This window comes from Synchiropus splendidus, chromosome 14 (genome assembly GCF_027744825.2).
Source record: "Synchiropus splendidus isolate RoL2022-P1 chromosome 14, RoL_Sspl_1.0, whole genome shotgun sequence".
Classification (NCBI taxonomy): Eukaryota; Metazoa; Chordata; class Actinopteri; order Syngnathiformes; family Callionymidae; genus Synchiropus; species Synchiropus splendidus.
The window spans coordinates 20,485,265-20,499,956 of record NC_071347.1 but is presented as its reverse complement, the minus strand read 5'-3'; the positions used below and the strand labels follow the sequence as shown (position 1 = coordinate 20,499,956).

The 14,692-nt window shown below is 48.2% G+C and overlaps 1 protein-coding gene across 4 annotated transcripts in view; it reads left to right on the top strand.

Annotated features, from left to right (window-relative positions):
- The window catches only part of srpk2 (SRSF protein kinase 2), a 33,230-nt gene that overhangs the window by 15,891 nt on the left and 2,647 nt on the right, over positions 1-14,692 (top strand). Inside the window, exons 2-14 of one of the 4 annotated variants that reach the window (XM_053884540.1) lie at positions 7,330-7,481; positions 7,783-7,891; positions 8,284-8,371; positions 8,587-8,674; positions 9,295-9,401; positions 9,466-9,631; positions 9,799-9,824; positions 10,152-10,476; positions 10,548-11,399; positions 11,468-11,568; positions 11,825-11,932; positions 12,018-12,087; positions 13,187-13,279. In XM_053884540.1, coding sequence (XP_053740515.1) covers positions 7,330-7,481; positions 7,783-7,891; positions 8,284-8,371; positions 8,587-8,674; positions 9,295-9,401; positions 9,466-9,631; positions 9,799-9,824; positions 10,152-10,476; positions 10,548-11,399; positions 11,468-11,568; positions 11,825-11,932; positions 12,018-12,087; positions 13,187-13,279 — 2,285 coding nt within the window. Of the gene's footprint in view, positions 1-7,329; positions 7,482-7,782; positions 7,892-8,283; positions 8,372-8,586; positions 8,675-9,294; positions 9,402-9,465; positions 9,632-9,798; positions 9,840-10,151; positions 10,477-10,547; positions 11,400-11,467; positions 11,569-11,824; positions 11,933-12,017; positions 12,088-13,186; positions 13,280-13,518; positions 13,612-14,692 lie in introns of all 4 variants that reach the window. The other 3 variants (XM_053884539.1, XM_053884538.1, XM_053884537.1) reach the window with 3 other exon arrangements.

The following is a 14,692-nucleotide window of genomic DNA, read 5'->3' as shown; positions in this document are numbered from 1 at the left end:
TTATTCAGTAACTTTCTAAGAATACAAACCTGTTTCTCCATAGTCAGTCACTGACAAATAAAGGCGTGTTTCCTTCCTTCCATTACATTTGAGACAGACTTGGGGCCGACTGTCATTTGGAAGTCCGAGTTAGGGTTCAGGATGACTATTTTATCTCTCAAACACACAAATAGTGTCGACTCACAATTTTGAATTTTGACCACAAGTGCAACTCAAATATTGTGTCTCACCTAAAATAAAGTGTGTGTCGTGGCTGCGGGGTGCCGGGCGCAGCTGGGATTGGCTGTGTGCTTCCCTAGCTTGCCAGGACAGCTGAATTCATGTCAGTAGAAGAAGATGCATCCAGACTCTGCTGTCCATGGCTTGATCAAGATTAGTGGTCAATGAAAAACGGTGAATGGATGCAGAGATTCAGTGAATTGTGGGGATGGCAATGTGACACGGGTCACAGTAACACAGCTGCGGCTGGCAGACGTGGCCTTCGCCATCTTCTCTGGTTTGACCCACTTTGCTACTGTACACACACATACACACTGCCAGGCCTGAGTAGTAACAGCCGCGCTACCATGCCACAATAACTATTGAAGCGCAGCATGGCGCTAGCTAGCACTCTAGCCAGCATGCTGAGTGTGTCTGTCTCCATTCTTTCTATCATTCCACACCCATCCATCGCATCTCTGAACACTCACATGTTATCGTAGTACCATCAGCTAGCATGCTAACATAGCTTTGTGTCTCATGAGGAGAAGCTTTGGTTTCTGCCATTATTGCTCTGCTTCTTCTTTGCGTGAGAATCTGATTGGCTACTATATTTGAATTCATGCTATCACTTAGGTGGTATAAAATTTAAAAATATATCTGTCAGTGAGCAAATACGGCCCAAACATCATGACGATCTGAGGTCTAAGTTGAGGAAAATACAGGTCTATTCACGTTTAGCAATTGGTCAGTTTCCTAAGAAAGACTTCAACTACTGAAGTTTGTCGCAAATATTTTGCAGTCTGGCACCGAAGGCTTATTCATGATCACATGTTAGCCCACTGGATGTCGTACTACAGATGTTTGTTGAAGTATACTGTCTGGAACGACTTAGTATTTAGGGTTGCGTAATGATCTGAACCTTCAATGTTTTGCTGTGTCTTACATTTCAGTAGCTTTAATTTTGTGACTCTTTTATGTCACAAACATTCCATCCATCTGCTCCTGGGGCAGCTCCTCACCTAAATTCATAAATCCAGATCATTACATGTCGTTTTTTTTAGAGATAAAACATTGCAAGGCTCATTCCAATTAACCTTTGTTATGTTAGCAAGCCATTATCTTTGTAGCAATTAGCCAGACGTCTGGTGTAATTCTTTGAGCTCTGTCCTGCGCATATGACCTGCCACTGTCTCCTCAGTGGTGAGTTCCAGCAGTCCTCTCTTGGATGTTAAATAAAAGAGTGTTTACACGAAACCAGAGTGCAATTTTCAGTTGAGGCCGTCAAACCGGAATGTTTCCCCGAGTCAGCGTGGAGGAGGGAAGATCACCGAGTCACGCACCTGAAACCACATCAGGGTCATGGCGATACCTTAGAGGACCAGGTCATGTGAGCCGCTCCTCAGGCACCTGATCCAGGTGTCTCACCTGGGGTTGAGCTCAGGGGTCACCAAAGGTCTTGTACTGTAATGGAAATGGGATGTTGAAGCTTTTGGTAAAAAGAGAAAATCATTCATTGTGATTCTCATTATGTCCTGTTACTTTTTATTGGTTCAGAAAGTCAGTCCAATTTGATAGCCATGTATTACTGTACATCTGCCTTTTGATCCGGTCACATTTAGCTAGGATGAGCTGTCTGAGGTTTGAGTTTTCACCTTAGATTATAGCGTGTGTGGAATTGCCCCATTACAGACTTGACTTTTGTTGTCTGTCACAGGACAATGTGGCGCGGTCACTTGTCCTCACTATGTTTTGGGGCTGTGGGAGGAAACCAGAGTGCTTGTGAGCCAACAAAACTGGGACCAGGTTCTCTCCGAACCCAGAGATGCTTCAAGTAGGATTCAAAGTCAATACTTCTATCTTGGTGGTGTGCAGTACCCCACTTGCCCACTGGGTGTCTGAGATGCTCTCTGTATTGGTTCATCAATCTGCGGCTTTAGCAGGTGGGTGTCATCGCCCATGTGACTGGTGGGAGAATTCCAGACGCTCCAGAACTTGGATCTATGCTGAGAGTTTCCTGCTCCTCTGATTCACTCTCATGTCTGCTCCCGTTTGACTTTTCTTCTCTGCTTTATGGAATTTAACCCACAACCCAAAACCAAGAGATGGAGTCTGGCTTTGTGCGCCCTCCGTCTGCGACACAGAGCGCTGCGGAACAGGTAGAAGAGCAGCAGTGTGTTTGTATCATGGCTACTGTTTGTTTGAAGAGCCAATACAAGTGAGACAGAGATGAAAACTTGTCTTAGCTGATTCTGGTTGCCATGGCAACTTGATGGAATGGTCTGTTGCACTGCATGTCGGAGGTTGGAGCTGGCGGTGACATCTTGCTTTTCCAGTTCATCGCAGTTCACTTATCAATGATGGTCCACTTACTGTCTTGGAATGTTTGCTTGACACACTTTGAGGTGAGGTGGTGATACCCGAGACCTTCAGCCTGGTCGCACCGTAGGCCAAGGTGTCTCTCTCTCTCTCTCTCTCCCTCCCACTCTTCAGTATAGTTTTACTTGCTGCCTTCAAACTACTGTTGCAAGTGAGCTCACAGTCCTGTACAGTGCATGGACTCGGATCCAAAGCCACTCTCACTGTACTATGTGGCTTCCCTCCTTCTCCTCATGTTGTTGGCAGAACAGTTGCAGCTAGTACACATTACTGCCCCCCGCAGGTTGGCTACATCTTGTAGCATCTTGTTCCATCCCTACTCAAGGCTTTCCGAGAGCTTGAGTCTTTAACTTCCATCCGAAATAATAGATTCTGTCCTGACATTATGCTGTGTGAAAACGATGACCAACGAGCTCCTGCAGAAGGAGCTCCACCATATTTAAATCCAGTTGACGACAGCACACACTGTCACACAGGTTCTATGTGCTCGTTCCATAAATAGTCTGTGATGGAAGAGAGCAGAGCCGAGCCGGGGCTGATGGGAAACGTGTCCATCATCAGGCAGCGTCTATAGTGGCGTTCATACATTCCACTGATGTCAGCTGACGACAAAGACGAGCATTGAGGAGCTTTCATGCCCTCAGAGGGAGTGAGGGAGAGGATGCCGCGGACATGTGAAACAACACCAGCACACACAGATCAACAAGCTCACACACTTGTAAACATGTTCTTATCTTATTGACACATTCACAGTGTCAGCTGACAGGAAGTTCAGTTTGTGATTTGTTTTCTGTACCTGCTAGTGTTTGCCCGCCTTGTTTAGCTTTCAATTCAGGACAACATGTGCGTCTTTAAATGTGTGTTTGTGTTTGAATAACCAACACCCTTGTGTGTGTCCTTGTGAAGAAACTGATACATGTGTGTGGTTTAATGCTGCATCCACTTGGAGCCTATCCCAACATTTTCTATAAAGTGCTCGGTAAAGAGCTGGCTGTTTCTGCTGTCCGCACGGATTCACTGGACTCAATGTTCTACATATGCCAGGACTGTAGAGGCGCTGTAATGCTCTAACAACAAATAAGAAAGACGCATGCACAAGATTGTGCGCTAAACAAATGAATCACTAAGAGACATTGGTGATGCTTTTGAGTCAACACTGAACTGCAAGTCATGACAGAGGCCGGGGCGCATGTTTCCAGTGTTTTTAGCAGCTCTGCGGTCACCTGCTTTGTGCTTCGTCGGCACCACAGGGAGTAATATTTACAACCTTTAGTTCCGTAACTTTTGTTTGATTATAGTTTGTGAAAATAAACGAAAAACTACACTTGTCAGTGACTGGAAACACTGGAAACTCAGTCTATTTGTCGGTGTTCAAAATAACTTAAATAACAAACTAACACACCCCCCCCCCAAAAAAAACAGAACGCGAATTTGTGTATTTAAAGATTTGTGTATTTCTGGTGGTGGTTGTGTGCTGCTTTAAGGAAGTGTTGTGTATGCCTGTGTCCGTTGTGGCTGCTTTTCTCTATGTATCTGGAGGGTGGCTGCTGCAAATGTGTTTTCTCTCTGTGTGTGAGTGTGTACTTGTCAGGCATGTTCAGATCCATTTACTTTTTAATTATGAATGTGAGCTGTGTTTTCTTTCTGTGAATGTATAGCTATGCTCCTGTGATCCAGGGTGTTGGAGTGTGTTTGTGGCAGAAGCAAGTCCATTTGCTAACGTTATGTGTGTTTGTGTTTCTCCATGGAACTGTCTGCTGAGTGCACTGTTGTGTGTGTGCGGAGCAGTGTGTATCGCCGGTGGCGTCTTGCGGCAGCAACAGCAGCATCTTCAGATCATGTGGTCGCTGCGACCCGACAGCACAAACTGTGTTTATAGTTTATTTTTAGACGGGAGAATCTAAAATCCTGCTCCTTCTGTGACAGTCCAGATTCACACCAGTGCAGTGAAGATCATCAGCAGGCTGGTTTCAGTTTCACTCTGATACAAGATAGATTGGGGTGACAGATGCAGTTTTTGTACCTGTGATGGAGACGTGGCCCCCGACTTACCTGGGATTGAGGGTCTGCACCTGTGTTGGTGTTGTGGTGAACTTTCCTCCCAGAAAGAAAGAAGTTTCTAAATATTGTATGAGTTGGTGGCTGAACCTTCTGAGTCACAGTGACCTTGAGAAGTCTGCACACCCGGCGTCTCCTTCTGACATACCTGCACAGGCCCGGCCGAGAGGCGATGTGGGGGCGGTGCGCAGTGACGTCAATCTCCGTCCGAAAATAGCGGCGAGATCTCACAGACGGATCTTCTTGGAGAGTGAGTCAGTGATCATAAGTGAGAGATTACCTCGGTGCCGAGGGACCCCCGCAGACCGAACCTCCTCCTGTTGACTGGAAGACTCCTGTTGCTAAGGAATAGCTGTTACCCTGGTGATAACCAGCGGTGGGGATGAGTCACGGAGTCGGAGAAGAGTTTCCGCCTCGCCCAGTGACTCTTCCAGTGATGGAGGGAGTCGTGTTGGCTTTTCATCCAGATCACTGGCATCATACATGTGTAGCGGAGCTCAGCACGTCAGAAGTCTGCAGCGTTGTTTGAGCTAGTTTGTGACACAGTTAGAAATCACTTTGTTTCCATTCCATTCATCAACAAAGATTAATGGCATCGAGCAAGTTAGAAAAGCTTGTCATTTTAGATACTTTAAACTTGTTTGCTGAACAACTTTCTAGCTCCAAATGTTGAAAAATATTGTGTGACAGGCTGCAACGACCAGTCGACTATAACCGACCAATGGATTCGTCGGCTGAGGCGCCGGGTCCTTTGGGACAACAAACCACATTGTGATCAGTTTCAAAATAGCACTTGATACTTTACAAGTGTTTACTATATACAGCACTGTAATCACAGGAGTCTTTGAGTTAGTCACCCTGTTTACAGTTCTTGAGAACAGGTTTGTGAGCCTGAGTCCACAGGAGCTGATGGGGCCGGCCTCAGGTCCAACATGGCCCCAGGTCTAATTGTATACTACTGGAGTTTTTAACATTGGCGTTACACATGCCGGCGCAGGGTGTGAGTGCCGGCGCTGTGTCATGTGATCGACACTCTAATCTTAGTTGTTTAAAGTGTCAGGAATGTGTGTGTCCGCAGCATGAAGTGTCGGTGTCTCCTTCTGACACACCTGAACTGTCAGCTGGTGTCATCCGTGATCGTATTTCTCTCTTTAGTGTCACCTAAATCACCGTATCTGTTGCTCTTGCAGTTTACATTATGACCGCCTGCCTGAAGTTGTACTGCAGTTGAAATCCAGGCATTAACCTCAGCAAACCTTCAGTCCTGATAACAGGAAGCGGTGATGCTTGCTGACTAACGTTGTCCATTTGTGATGACTTAGTCATCATTTCACCCTGCAGCAGGACGACAAGACGTCCTGATGAGGTTAACACGCGACTCCTTGTGAGGAAATTAGTGGCGGTGATGGAGGAAGAGTATTTAGAGGTCCTGCCGTGAGGACGGCACTAACCAGCGCTGATTAGCTCACACTCACCCGAGAATGGGGTTCTCAGATGGAGGCGTGAAGAAACTCTGTCGAGAACAAACCGAACTGTCAGGAGATGAAAACTGCCGCAGAGAGTCTGAAGAGTTGTGTGACTGACTGAGCCGACCTCCCTGCCGTTTCACCCTCAGAGTTGGTCTTATCAGACCGTGGTGGTCCAACATCTGAACCTCCACTCGCTGCTGAGTGTGAGGAGCGTCTGGAGAGCTCGGGTCACATTGGGAGATGATATATGGCAGCTGTGTTAGCAACCCGATGCAGGGTGTGTGTGTGTGTGTGTGTGTGTGTGTGTGTGTGTGTGTGTGTACAGCAGTCAAATCTCAATGCCAAGTCCTCCTCTGTCCTTCACCGCAGAATCATAACGTTGATGTTTGTGTGTGTTGGCGTCGCCGTCATGTCAGCTCTCTGCGCCCGGATCTCCCCTCCGCCCTCTCCTTCGCTGCAGTTGCCATGGCGACACCCCGACAGGCTCCATCAGGATTCTGTGACCGCGTTTTCTTCCAGCTCCGGAGCGGCGGCTCTGTTTTTGTTTTCCGTCTTCGCTTGGTAAACCTCCGTCGCTGCGAGCATGGAGCTTTCGGCCCCGTTGCCATGGCGGTCTCCATGTCTGCATATGTCACTTTTCGGATGACGGGATGTTTCCATGAGCAGGGGTTGGATCAATATTTCAACAGATTATCAGATGTTATTGTGACGCCTGTGCCAGATTTAATCTTTCTAATAAGGGGACAATGTGAGTCTGTTTTACTGTCATTCAGATTAAAAAGTTAATATTCTGATCAGTATGAACTTTACCTAGATAATGTCAATCTGCAGAGATTAAGCAGATCATTGTCCTTAATCCCAGCTATACATATTTATGAAACATATTTAGTTGTTTTTTCCTACTCTGAGGAGGTTGACTTTGCACTGTCAAATTATCATTTCAACATTACCAGATTATCATTTAACATTTCATCAGATTACATTTTTTTTCTCTGATAACCAAATCTGATTTTCATTTTGCGTGTTGATTAAGGATTAAATCAGAATTTTAATGGTAAACCAGATCAGTATAATTTTAATTTTAATTAACCAGATTAAGTCACTATTATGATGCACCTAGTTTAAAATCATTTTTTAAAATCTTTTGTTTTCTAATTCACATTAAATATGTGTTGGTAGTGTGTGAATTACTGATATTGATGATGTCATCGTCTTGTGTGTCCAGGCCTGAGAACCAGCAGAAAGCCTCGGTGAGTGCACCTCCTCCCCCGCCGCCCCCTCCACCTCCCCCGGAGCCGGCAGGGCCCCCAGAGCCAGAGGAGGAGATCCTGGGCTCTGATGATGAGGAGCAGGAGGACCCCGCAGATTACTGCAAAGGTCAGACAAGCCTGAGGTTCTTCCTCCTCTCCTGTGCTCCTCACCTCCCCAACTCTCTGTCCTCTCTGCAAACTCTTCTCATCTTTCTATTCCTCTGTTTTGTCCTCCCTTTTCTCCTCACCCTCCACCCCATGTGTCTCTTTCTTTGCCTGTCATCTCTCCCCACATGTCTTCTGCTCCTCACTTCCTTCTCTCTTCCTCTCACTTCTCCCCTGCTCCTTGCCTCTCCACCACTCATCTCTCCTTCCCGCTCCTCTCCTGTCTTGCCTGACGTCCGCTCCTCTCCTCCCTCTCTGCTCAGGTGGGTATCATCCGGTGAAGATCGGCGACCTGTTCAACGGGAGGTACCATGTGATCAGGAAGTTGGGGTGGGGCCACTTCTCCACCGTATGGCTGTGCTTCGACATCCAGTAGGTGGCCCACACACACACATACACGCACGCTTTCTGAAGCCGTCGTGTGGTCTTCGTTCTCATTAACCTTCAATGCTCACAAAAGCATGCACACGCATGGACGTCTGACAGTGTGTGGTTGGTTACCATGGTGACCGCAGTTCTGCTGAAACACACTCCACCAGTTGCGCTCTGATGTTGTTCCTGTGTCCATGTGGGAACCAGAGTGGATGGATGTCTGTATCGCTGTCTCGTGTCTGCTTACACACACACACACACACACGTGCGCCGGACGCTACGGTTCTGGGGTTAATTACACTAATGGTTGTGATGTGGTGGTGTTGCCTTACATCCACACTTTCCAACTGTGAATTGCCCTGGAGGTCACATGACCTTTTCTCTGCTCTCAGGGTGAAGAACTTTGTGGCCATGAAGGTGGTGAAGAGCGCTCAGCACTACACAGAGACGGCGCTGGACGAGATCAAGCTGCTGCGATGTGTGAGGACCTGATGACTTTCACTAGCTGGTCTGCATGTTGCCTGCCAAACCGGAGTCACGTGACATTCCATTTATCTATTTAATGTGCCGCTGACACACATCCAAGTGTTGGTCCCAAACATGGCTTGCTGCAGTGAGGCTGTTTGACTTAGCAGGCTGATGTCCTCGTCTGTATCTCCCAGACTTCCACTCACCCTCCTCTTTTTGCTCCTCAGGTCAGAGAGAGCGACCCTGTTGACCCCAACAAGGACATGGTTGTGCAGCTGATCGATGACTTCAAGATCTCAGGGGTCAACGGCATTCGTATCCTTTGTGTCACAATGTGTGCATTTTTTTCACAAGATTTTGTGTCTTCGTGTTTTCATTGTGTGTGTTTGTCGTTCATTTTTTGTTGTTTCTGTGAATGTTTTTTTCATATTTTATTTTTTGTGTTTGCTTTCATCTATGAATGTCTTTTGTTTCTATTTATAATTATCTTCTATTTTTTTTGTTTTTATTTCTTGATCGTGTGTTTGTTTTTATGATTTGTGTCTGCTTCTTCCTGTGATTTTGTTGTGCTTTCTTGCAGTTGGTGTTTGTGTTGTGCAATGATTGTGTGTCTTTGATACTAAGACTGTTTGATTATTTATCAATGATTATGTTTGTGCCAGTGGTTGCTCGCTTGTTTATATGGCTGTGTGTGTCGTCGCCATGTCCATGAAAGCAAGTGTGCGTGAATGACCATGTTTATTTGTACTGAATTCCACCTGTTTGCAAATGCTTGTTTCCATTCCTCTTTCTGTGTTTGCGAGTTGCAGTCTTTGTGTAAATTTCCCTCAGTGTGTGTATTTGAGATGCCTTTGTTTGTGTACATTTAAGTTGAGTGTGTGTTAGGTGTTTTTGTTGTGCTTGTGTTCACGAAAGCCCCTTGACTCCTGATGCAGATGTGTGTATGGTGTTTGAGGTTCTGGGTCATCACCTGCTCAAGTGGATCATCAAGTCCAACTACCAGGGCCTGCCACTGCCGTGTGTGAAGAGCATCATCAAACAGGTACACTTGCAGACCCACGGCGCGCTCACCTGAACCTGTCACCAACCTGCCGATCCGGGCTCAGGTCCTGCAGGGCCTGGACTACCTTCACACCAAGTGTAAGATCATCCACACGGACATCAAACCCGAGAACATCCTGATGTGCGTGGATGACGTCTTTGTGCGTCGCATGGCCATGGAGGCCACCGAGTGGCAGAAGGCCGGAGCGCCCCCTCCCTCCGGGTCAGCAGGTACGTGTCACTGCTGGACATCGAGGGCAGGATGAGGAGTTTTACCATGCTGCTGAGGATCCTCCAGGGGGCGCCACCACTCCAAATAAAGCAGTCTAAACTCTTAGATCTGTTGCTGATGTGTGTGACAATAACGTCTGACTCTGGGTTTTCTGTCTGTCCGTCAGTTAGCACAGCCCCACAGCTCAAACCGGTGAGTACGTCAGATGTGAGTACGACACCAGAACACACACAAACACACACTGTCACACACACACAGGCTCCCATGTAAATATAATCAAGAGGTTTTTAGCTACTGTGTGTGTACCATGTTTACTGGTACACATAACCTTTGATGTTTAGATTCCTGTCATAGAATGAAAGTTTTTACCTTAAAGCAATAAACGTTTTGAAGCCTAAATCTGAACCTCATTTGACTTTCTGTTTGACCATTTCTTCAGTTGATGAAACAACATACATGAAAAGTCCTTGTCTTGTCCGATCCTCTGCAACCATGTGACGCCTCTGCTGCGACCCGCAGGTGGGAAAGATCTCCAAGAACAAGAAGAAGAAGCTGAAGAAGAAGCAGAAGCGGCAGGCGGAGCTGCTGGAGCGCCGCATGCTGGAGATCGAAGCTCTGGAGAGAGAAGCCGAGAAGATGGAGAAGGTGAAAGAAGGAGAGGACGAGGAGAAGGACGGAGAGGAAGAGAAGCCGCGTTCGCCGACCAGGAAGCCGCCGCCGCCGGGGCCTGGCATCGCTCAGGCGGAGAGCGATGATGATGAAGATGAGGATGAGGAGGAGGAGGACGATGAGGAGGAGGACGGGGCTGAGAGGGAGAGGCCAGTCAGGTTGACCAACCACACTGGTGAGTGGCTCGCTGCAGTTCAAGATAGCAGTGGGGCTCATCTTTAAACTCAATTTTCCTCCCTTCGCTAGGAGCCGTGCATGCTGAGGAGCCAAGAGGAACGCCACCTGCCACAGAGGAGGAGGCTGAAGATGAGGAGGAGGAAGAAGAGAAGGAGGAGGAGGAGGAGGAGGACCTCACTCCTGTTGCTGACAACGGTGGCATAATACCCCCATCCACGCCACAAGGTAACGGAGACTTGACTCAAGCAGAGGAAGAAGAGGAGGTGGCTGAAGAGGAGGAGAAAGTGGAAGAGACTGAGCAGGACAATGAAGAGGAAGAGGAGAAGGAGGAGATGAAGAAGGACAAAGAGATCCAGGAGAATGAAGCTGAGGAAGCGAACAATGAAAACTGTGAGAAGAAGGATGAGGAGAAGGGCGAGGAGACAGCCGTGGAGGAGGAGGAGGAGGAGGAGGAGTCAAAGGGACAGGAGGGTGAAGAAGAGGAGGAGGACGAGGTGACGACGACCGCAGATCTCCTCACCGACTCCACCTCTCCGATCACTGCCCAGAACAAAACCAACCTGGCCAAAACGAATGGTCACGTGATGTTGGGCCCCAGCCCCAGCATCGCCCCTCCCCCCTCGCCCACACCCGAGACTCTGCTCTGCCCCCTGGTGGAGTCGGAGCTCAGCTACACGGACCGGGACATCTCGCTGAGCTCTGGCTACGAGATGTACAACGGCGAGGTGAGCGAGCCGGCGCTCACCAACGGCTCGGGCGAGCGACACCACAACACCGCTCCCATCTTTCCGGATTTGCCCCTCGACCCCGAGCCGGCGGACGCAGAGACGAGCGGCGTGGAGGCGCTACCGCTGCCCAGCAGCCCCACGGCCGACCGCAGCCGCACTGTGTCATCATCCAGCACGGGCGACACGCCGAAAGGTGAGTCTTGGACGGTGAGGTCCTGAACCTGCGCCGCACTTCATGCATTTGGATCTTTGTTCCCACAGTGCGGGCCCGAGCTGCTGACCTGCTCGTCAACCCGCTAGACCCGAGTAACGCCGGGTCCATTCGAGTGAAGATCGCGGATCTGGGAAACGCCTGCTGGGTGGTAGGAGCCTCTCGTAGCAGCAACAGCTTTCACACCATTATTACTCTAGTGGTGGATGAAGGCTGCGCCTTTGCTTCACCCATGACTCTCACAGAAAGTGGGTCTGGAGCTCTGTCATCCTCCAGATACTCTGATTACAGCCATTCTGTCACACACATGAAGCCCTCGCAAAATAAAGTTGCACATTACCAAAAGAGGAAGTGAAGTTGTCTCTACATAGAAAGTGACATCAGATTAAGGCTCTCTGTCTCCGCAGCACAAACACTTCACTGAAGACATCCAGACCCGACAGTATCGTTCTATTGAGGTTCTGATCGGTGCTGGTTACAGCACGCCTGCAGACATCTGGAGCACCGCCTGCATGGTAACACACACACACAAGCCACTCTGTGATACAGGCCGTCATAGAAACGCCACCTGACTGTAGCGAGTTTATCTGCCGTCCCCAGGCGTTCGAACTGGCGACCGGCGATTATCTGTTCGAGCCCCATTCTGGCGAAGACTACTCCAGAGACGAAGGTGAGTTTCACAATGACGTGCGTGTTAGTGCCGCGCTACTCTGATGAGGAGGTGAGGAGAGCGTCAGGTGTCGACTAACTAAAGTGAATGTAAAGATTTGGTGTTTCGGTAGCACAAGCTAACGTAGCGGTGTGGAAGTGTGTGAGAGTAGCAGTGGAAATGTTGCATGAGAACCTGCCTACCAGGGTAGATTTGGCTGCAGACGTTTGCATAGTCGTGTAGTTGCTAGCTGTAAACCTGTGTAACACAAGTTTATGTTGATGTGAAAACGCAGAATTTAAATGTCTGATGTGGAATCCATTTGCTTCTTTTAAGCTGTAGATGCGACGCACCAACAACCCAACAACGCAAAAGACTAGATGTTCAAAGTAGCTCTCTACATGCTAGGTCATTTAGCCTTTAGTGACTGGCGCTGTTCAGTTCACGGTCAGGAGAGTGTTTTTACCATTAGCTGTTAACGTTTTTCAGTCATTTTGGTCTCTGATCATTGGAAACTTTTAGTTCCGGAGCGCCCCCTTCCTCCCCCACATCCCCTCTCTCCACTGTGATTCTTGCTGCTACCTCCACTCTGGAAGCCCAGAGCTTCACTCCTGACTGGGCTGACACGGAACCAGCAGAGTTTAACGGCGACATCAGCAGTGAACGACAGACTTTCTTCTCCAGTGAAATCTCACCATGACCCTCAGTCGGCGCTTCTGACTAATCTTCCCTTGTGATCTTTTCTTCTCCTGCTTCCCTCCTTTTCTCTCCTCCCTTTTTCCCTTCCTTATTCTCCGAACCCAACCTGTCCTTCTTTCCACATCCTGCTCTTCACTTACTGCTCTCAATCGCCCCCTTCTTCCTACCTGTTTAACACGATACCCTTTCCTTCTCCACCATATTCTCTGTTTTTCCTCTCGCCCTCCATCACTCTTTGACCTCATATCCACTCTCTCTTCTTTGTGACTCTTTCACTCACCAACCCTTCTCCTTCACCCATCTCCGTTGTCCCCTACTTCTTCCCAACTCCTTCCTCTCTCTCCTCCTCCACCTCTCCACCGTCCTCCCACCTGGTTGTACCTGACTCTCTCCTCTTCCCCTTCCTCCCTTCCTCCCCCAGACCACATAGCCCACATCATAGAGCTCCTGGGTTGTATTCCAAGACACTTTGCGCTCTCTGGCAAATACTCGCGGGAGTTCTTCAACAGAAGAGGTATCGGTGGCGCCAAACTGCTCGGACGGAGACACACTGACGTGACACACATCAGAGCAGACACACGCCTGCCGTGGGAGCTAGATAGAAGAGCTGGGCTCTGGTGTGTCCCGGGGCGTCCGTGTGTGTCCGCCCGCCTCAGTCGGCCGCGCATGTGTGTCGATGTGTGTGTGCATGCTGCGACGCTGAACCCTGCCTGTTCCCTCTGTGTCTGTGACGTTGGTGGCGGTGGTGGGCAGACCACGTCGCTCTGATCATGGAGCTGCTGGGGAAAGTTCCACGCAAAGTCTTTGCAGCCGGGAAGTTCAGCCGAGAGTTTTTCACCAGGAAAGGTAAAGACTGCGGCGGTGAGGGGCGGAGCTAACGCTGGCTAGCTTCCTAGCGATGGACAGCAGGAGGCGCAGAGGAAGGAGCGCTGACCGGGGAGGTGCCAGAGAAAAGCAGACGCCATGCAATATTATTGTTATGTATTATTGTTACATCAATTCAGGATTTCATCCGCTAGACTTGAAGTGAGAGTTTTTAAACGTCCAAACTGATTTTTGTAAAGGAAGGATTGGTTTAGATCAAGGTCAAAAGTCACTGTAGACTTTGAAGTCAGAAGATTTTCAGAAGTTAAAAGTCAAATTTAAAACAAGATATTTCTGAGATTTCTAGTCAAAACAGCTGTGATTTAAAGTGTATATCTGAGTTGAAAGAAAGAATTTCTGATTGAGAAAATTTCAGCTTTAAAAACGCTCATAAGCAGGAACCTTTTTTAATTTTCAGCACATATTTTCTAGGTTTAAAAACAAATCCCAATTTGTCATATTAAATTTTCTTCATGCAGCATTAACGTTATTACTTATGTTGGAGGTCTAGATTTCTATGACCATCTTAATAAATCCCCTACACACAGGGGAGTGCAGGATATAAAATCAGACATAATCTTCTAAGTGTCTTTCCTCTGTGAAATGACCATTTGTGACACATGGTGCAATGCATTTTGATTCCACACGGGGCGCTGTTTGCATTTCAAAGCTCACAGTCGAACGGTTCTCTGGCACCTTCACTAGTCCAGGTCTTCATCGCGCTGCTGCTCTCCTGGTGAGTGAAACAGCTTCTTCTTCCTTCCATCTCTTCCTGACGCCATCTCCTGAATATTCCCACCTTGATGTCCTCTGATGTCTCCATCTGTCCAACTGTCCTCAGCTCCCGTCTTCTTTTTCACTGGTGCAGAAGGGGAAACACGGATTTGAAGTGTGTATTTGTAGTAGTCAAGAGACTTTCACAGTATAAAGTGTGATCATTCCAAGTAGTTAAGAGACTTCTTTCACACGGGTCTCAGGATCAGAACTCCTCCTGTAACTTGACACAAACTGTGACATTAAACGCACACATCATCCGTGTTTCCCCCTTGACGTCCTCTCAGTG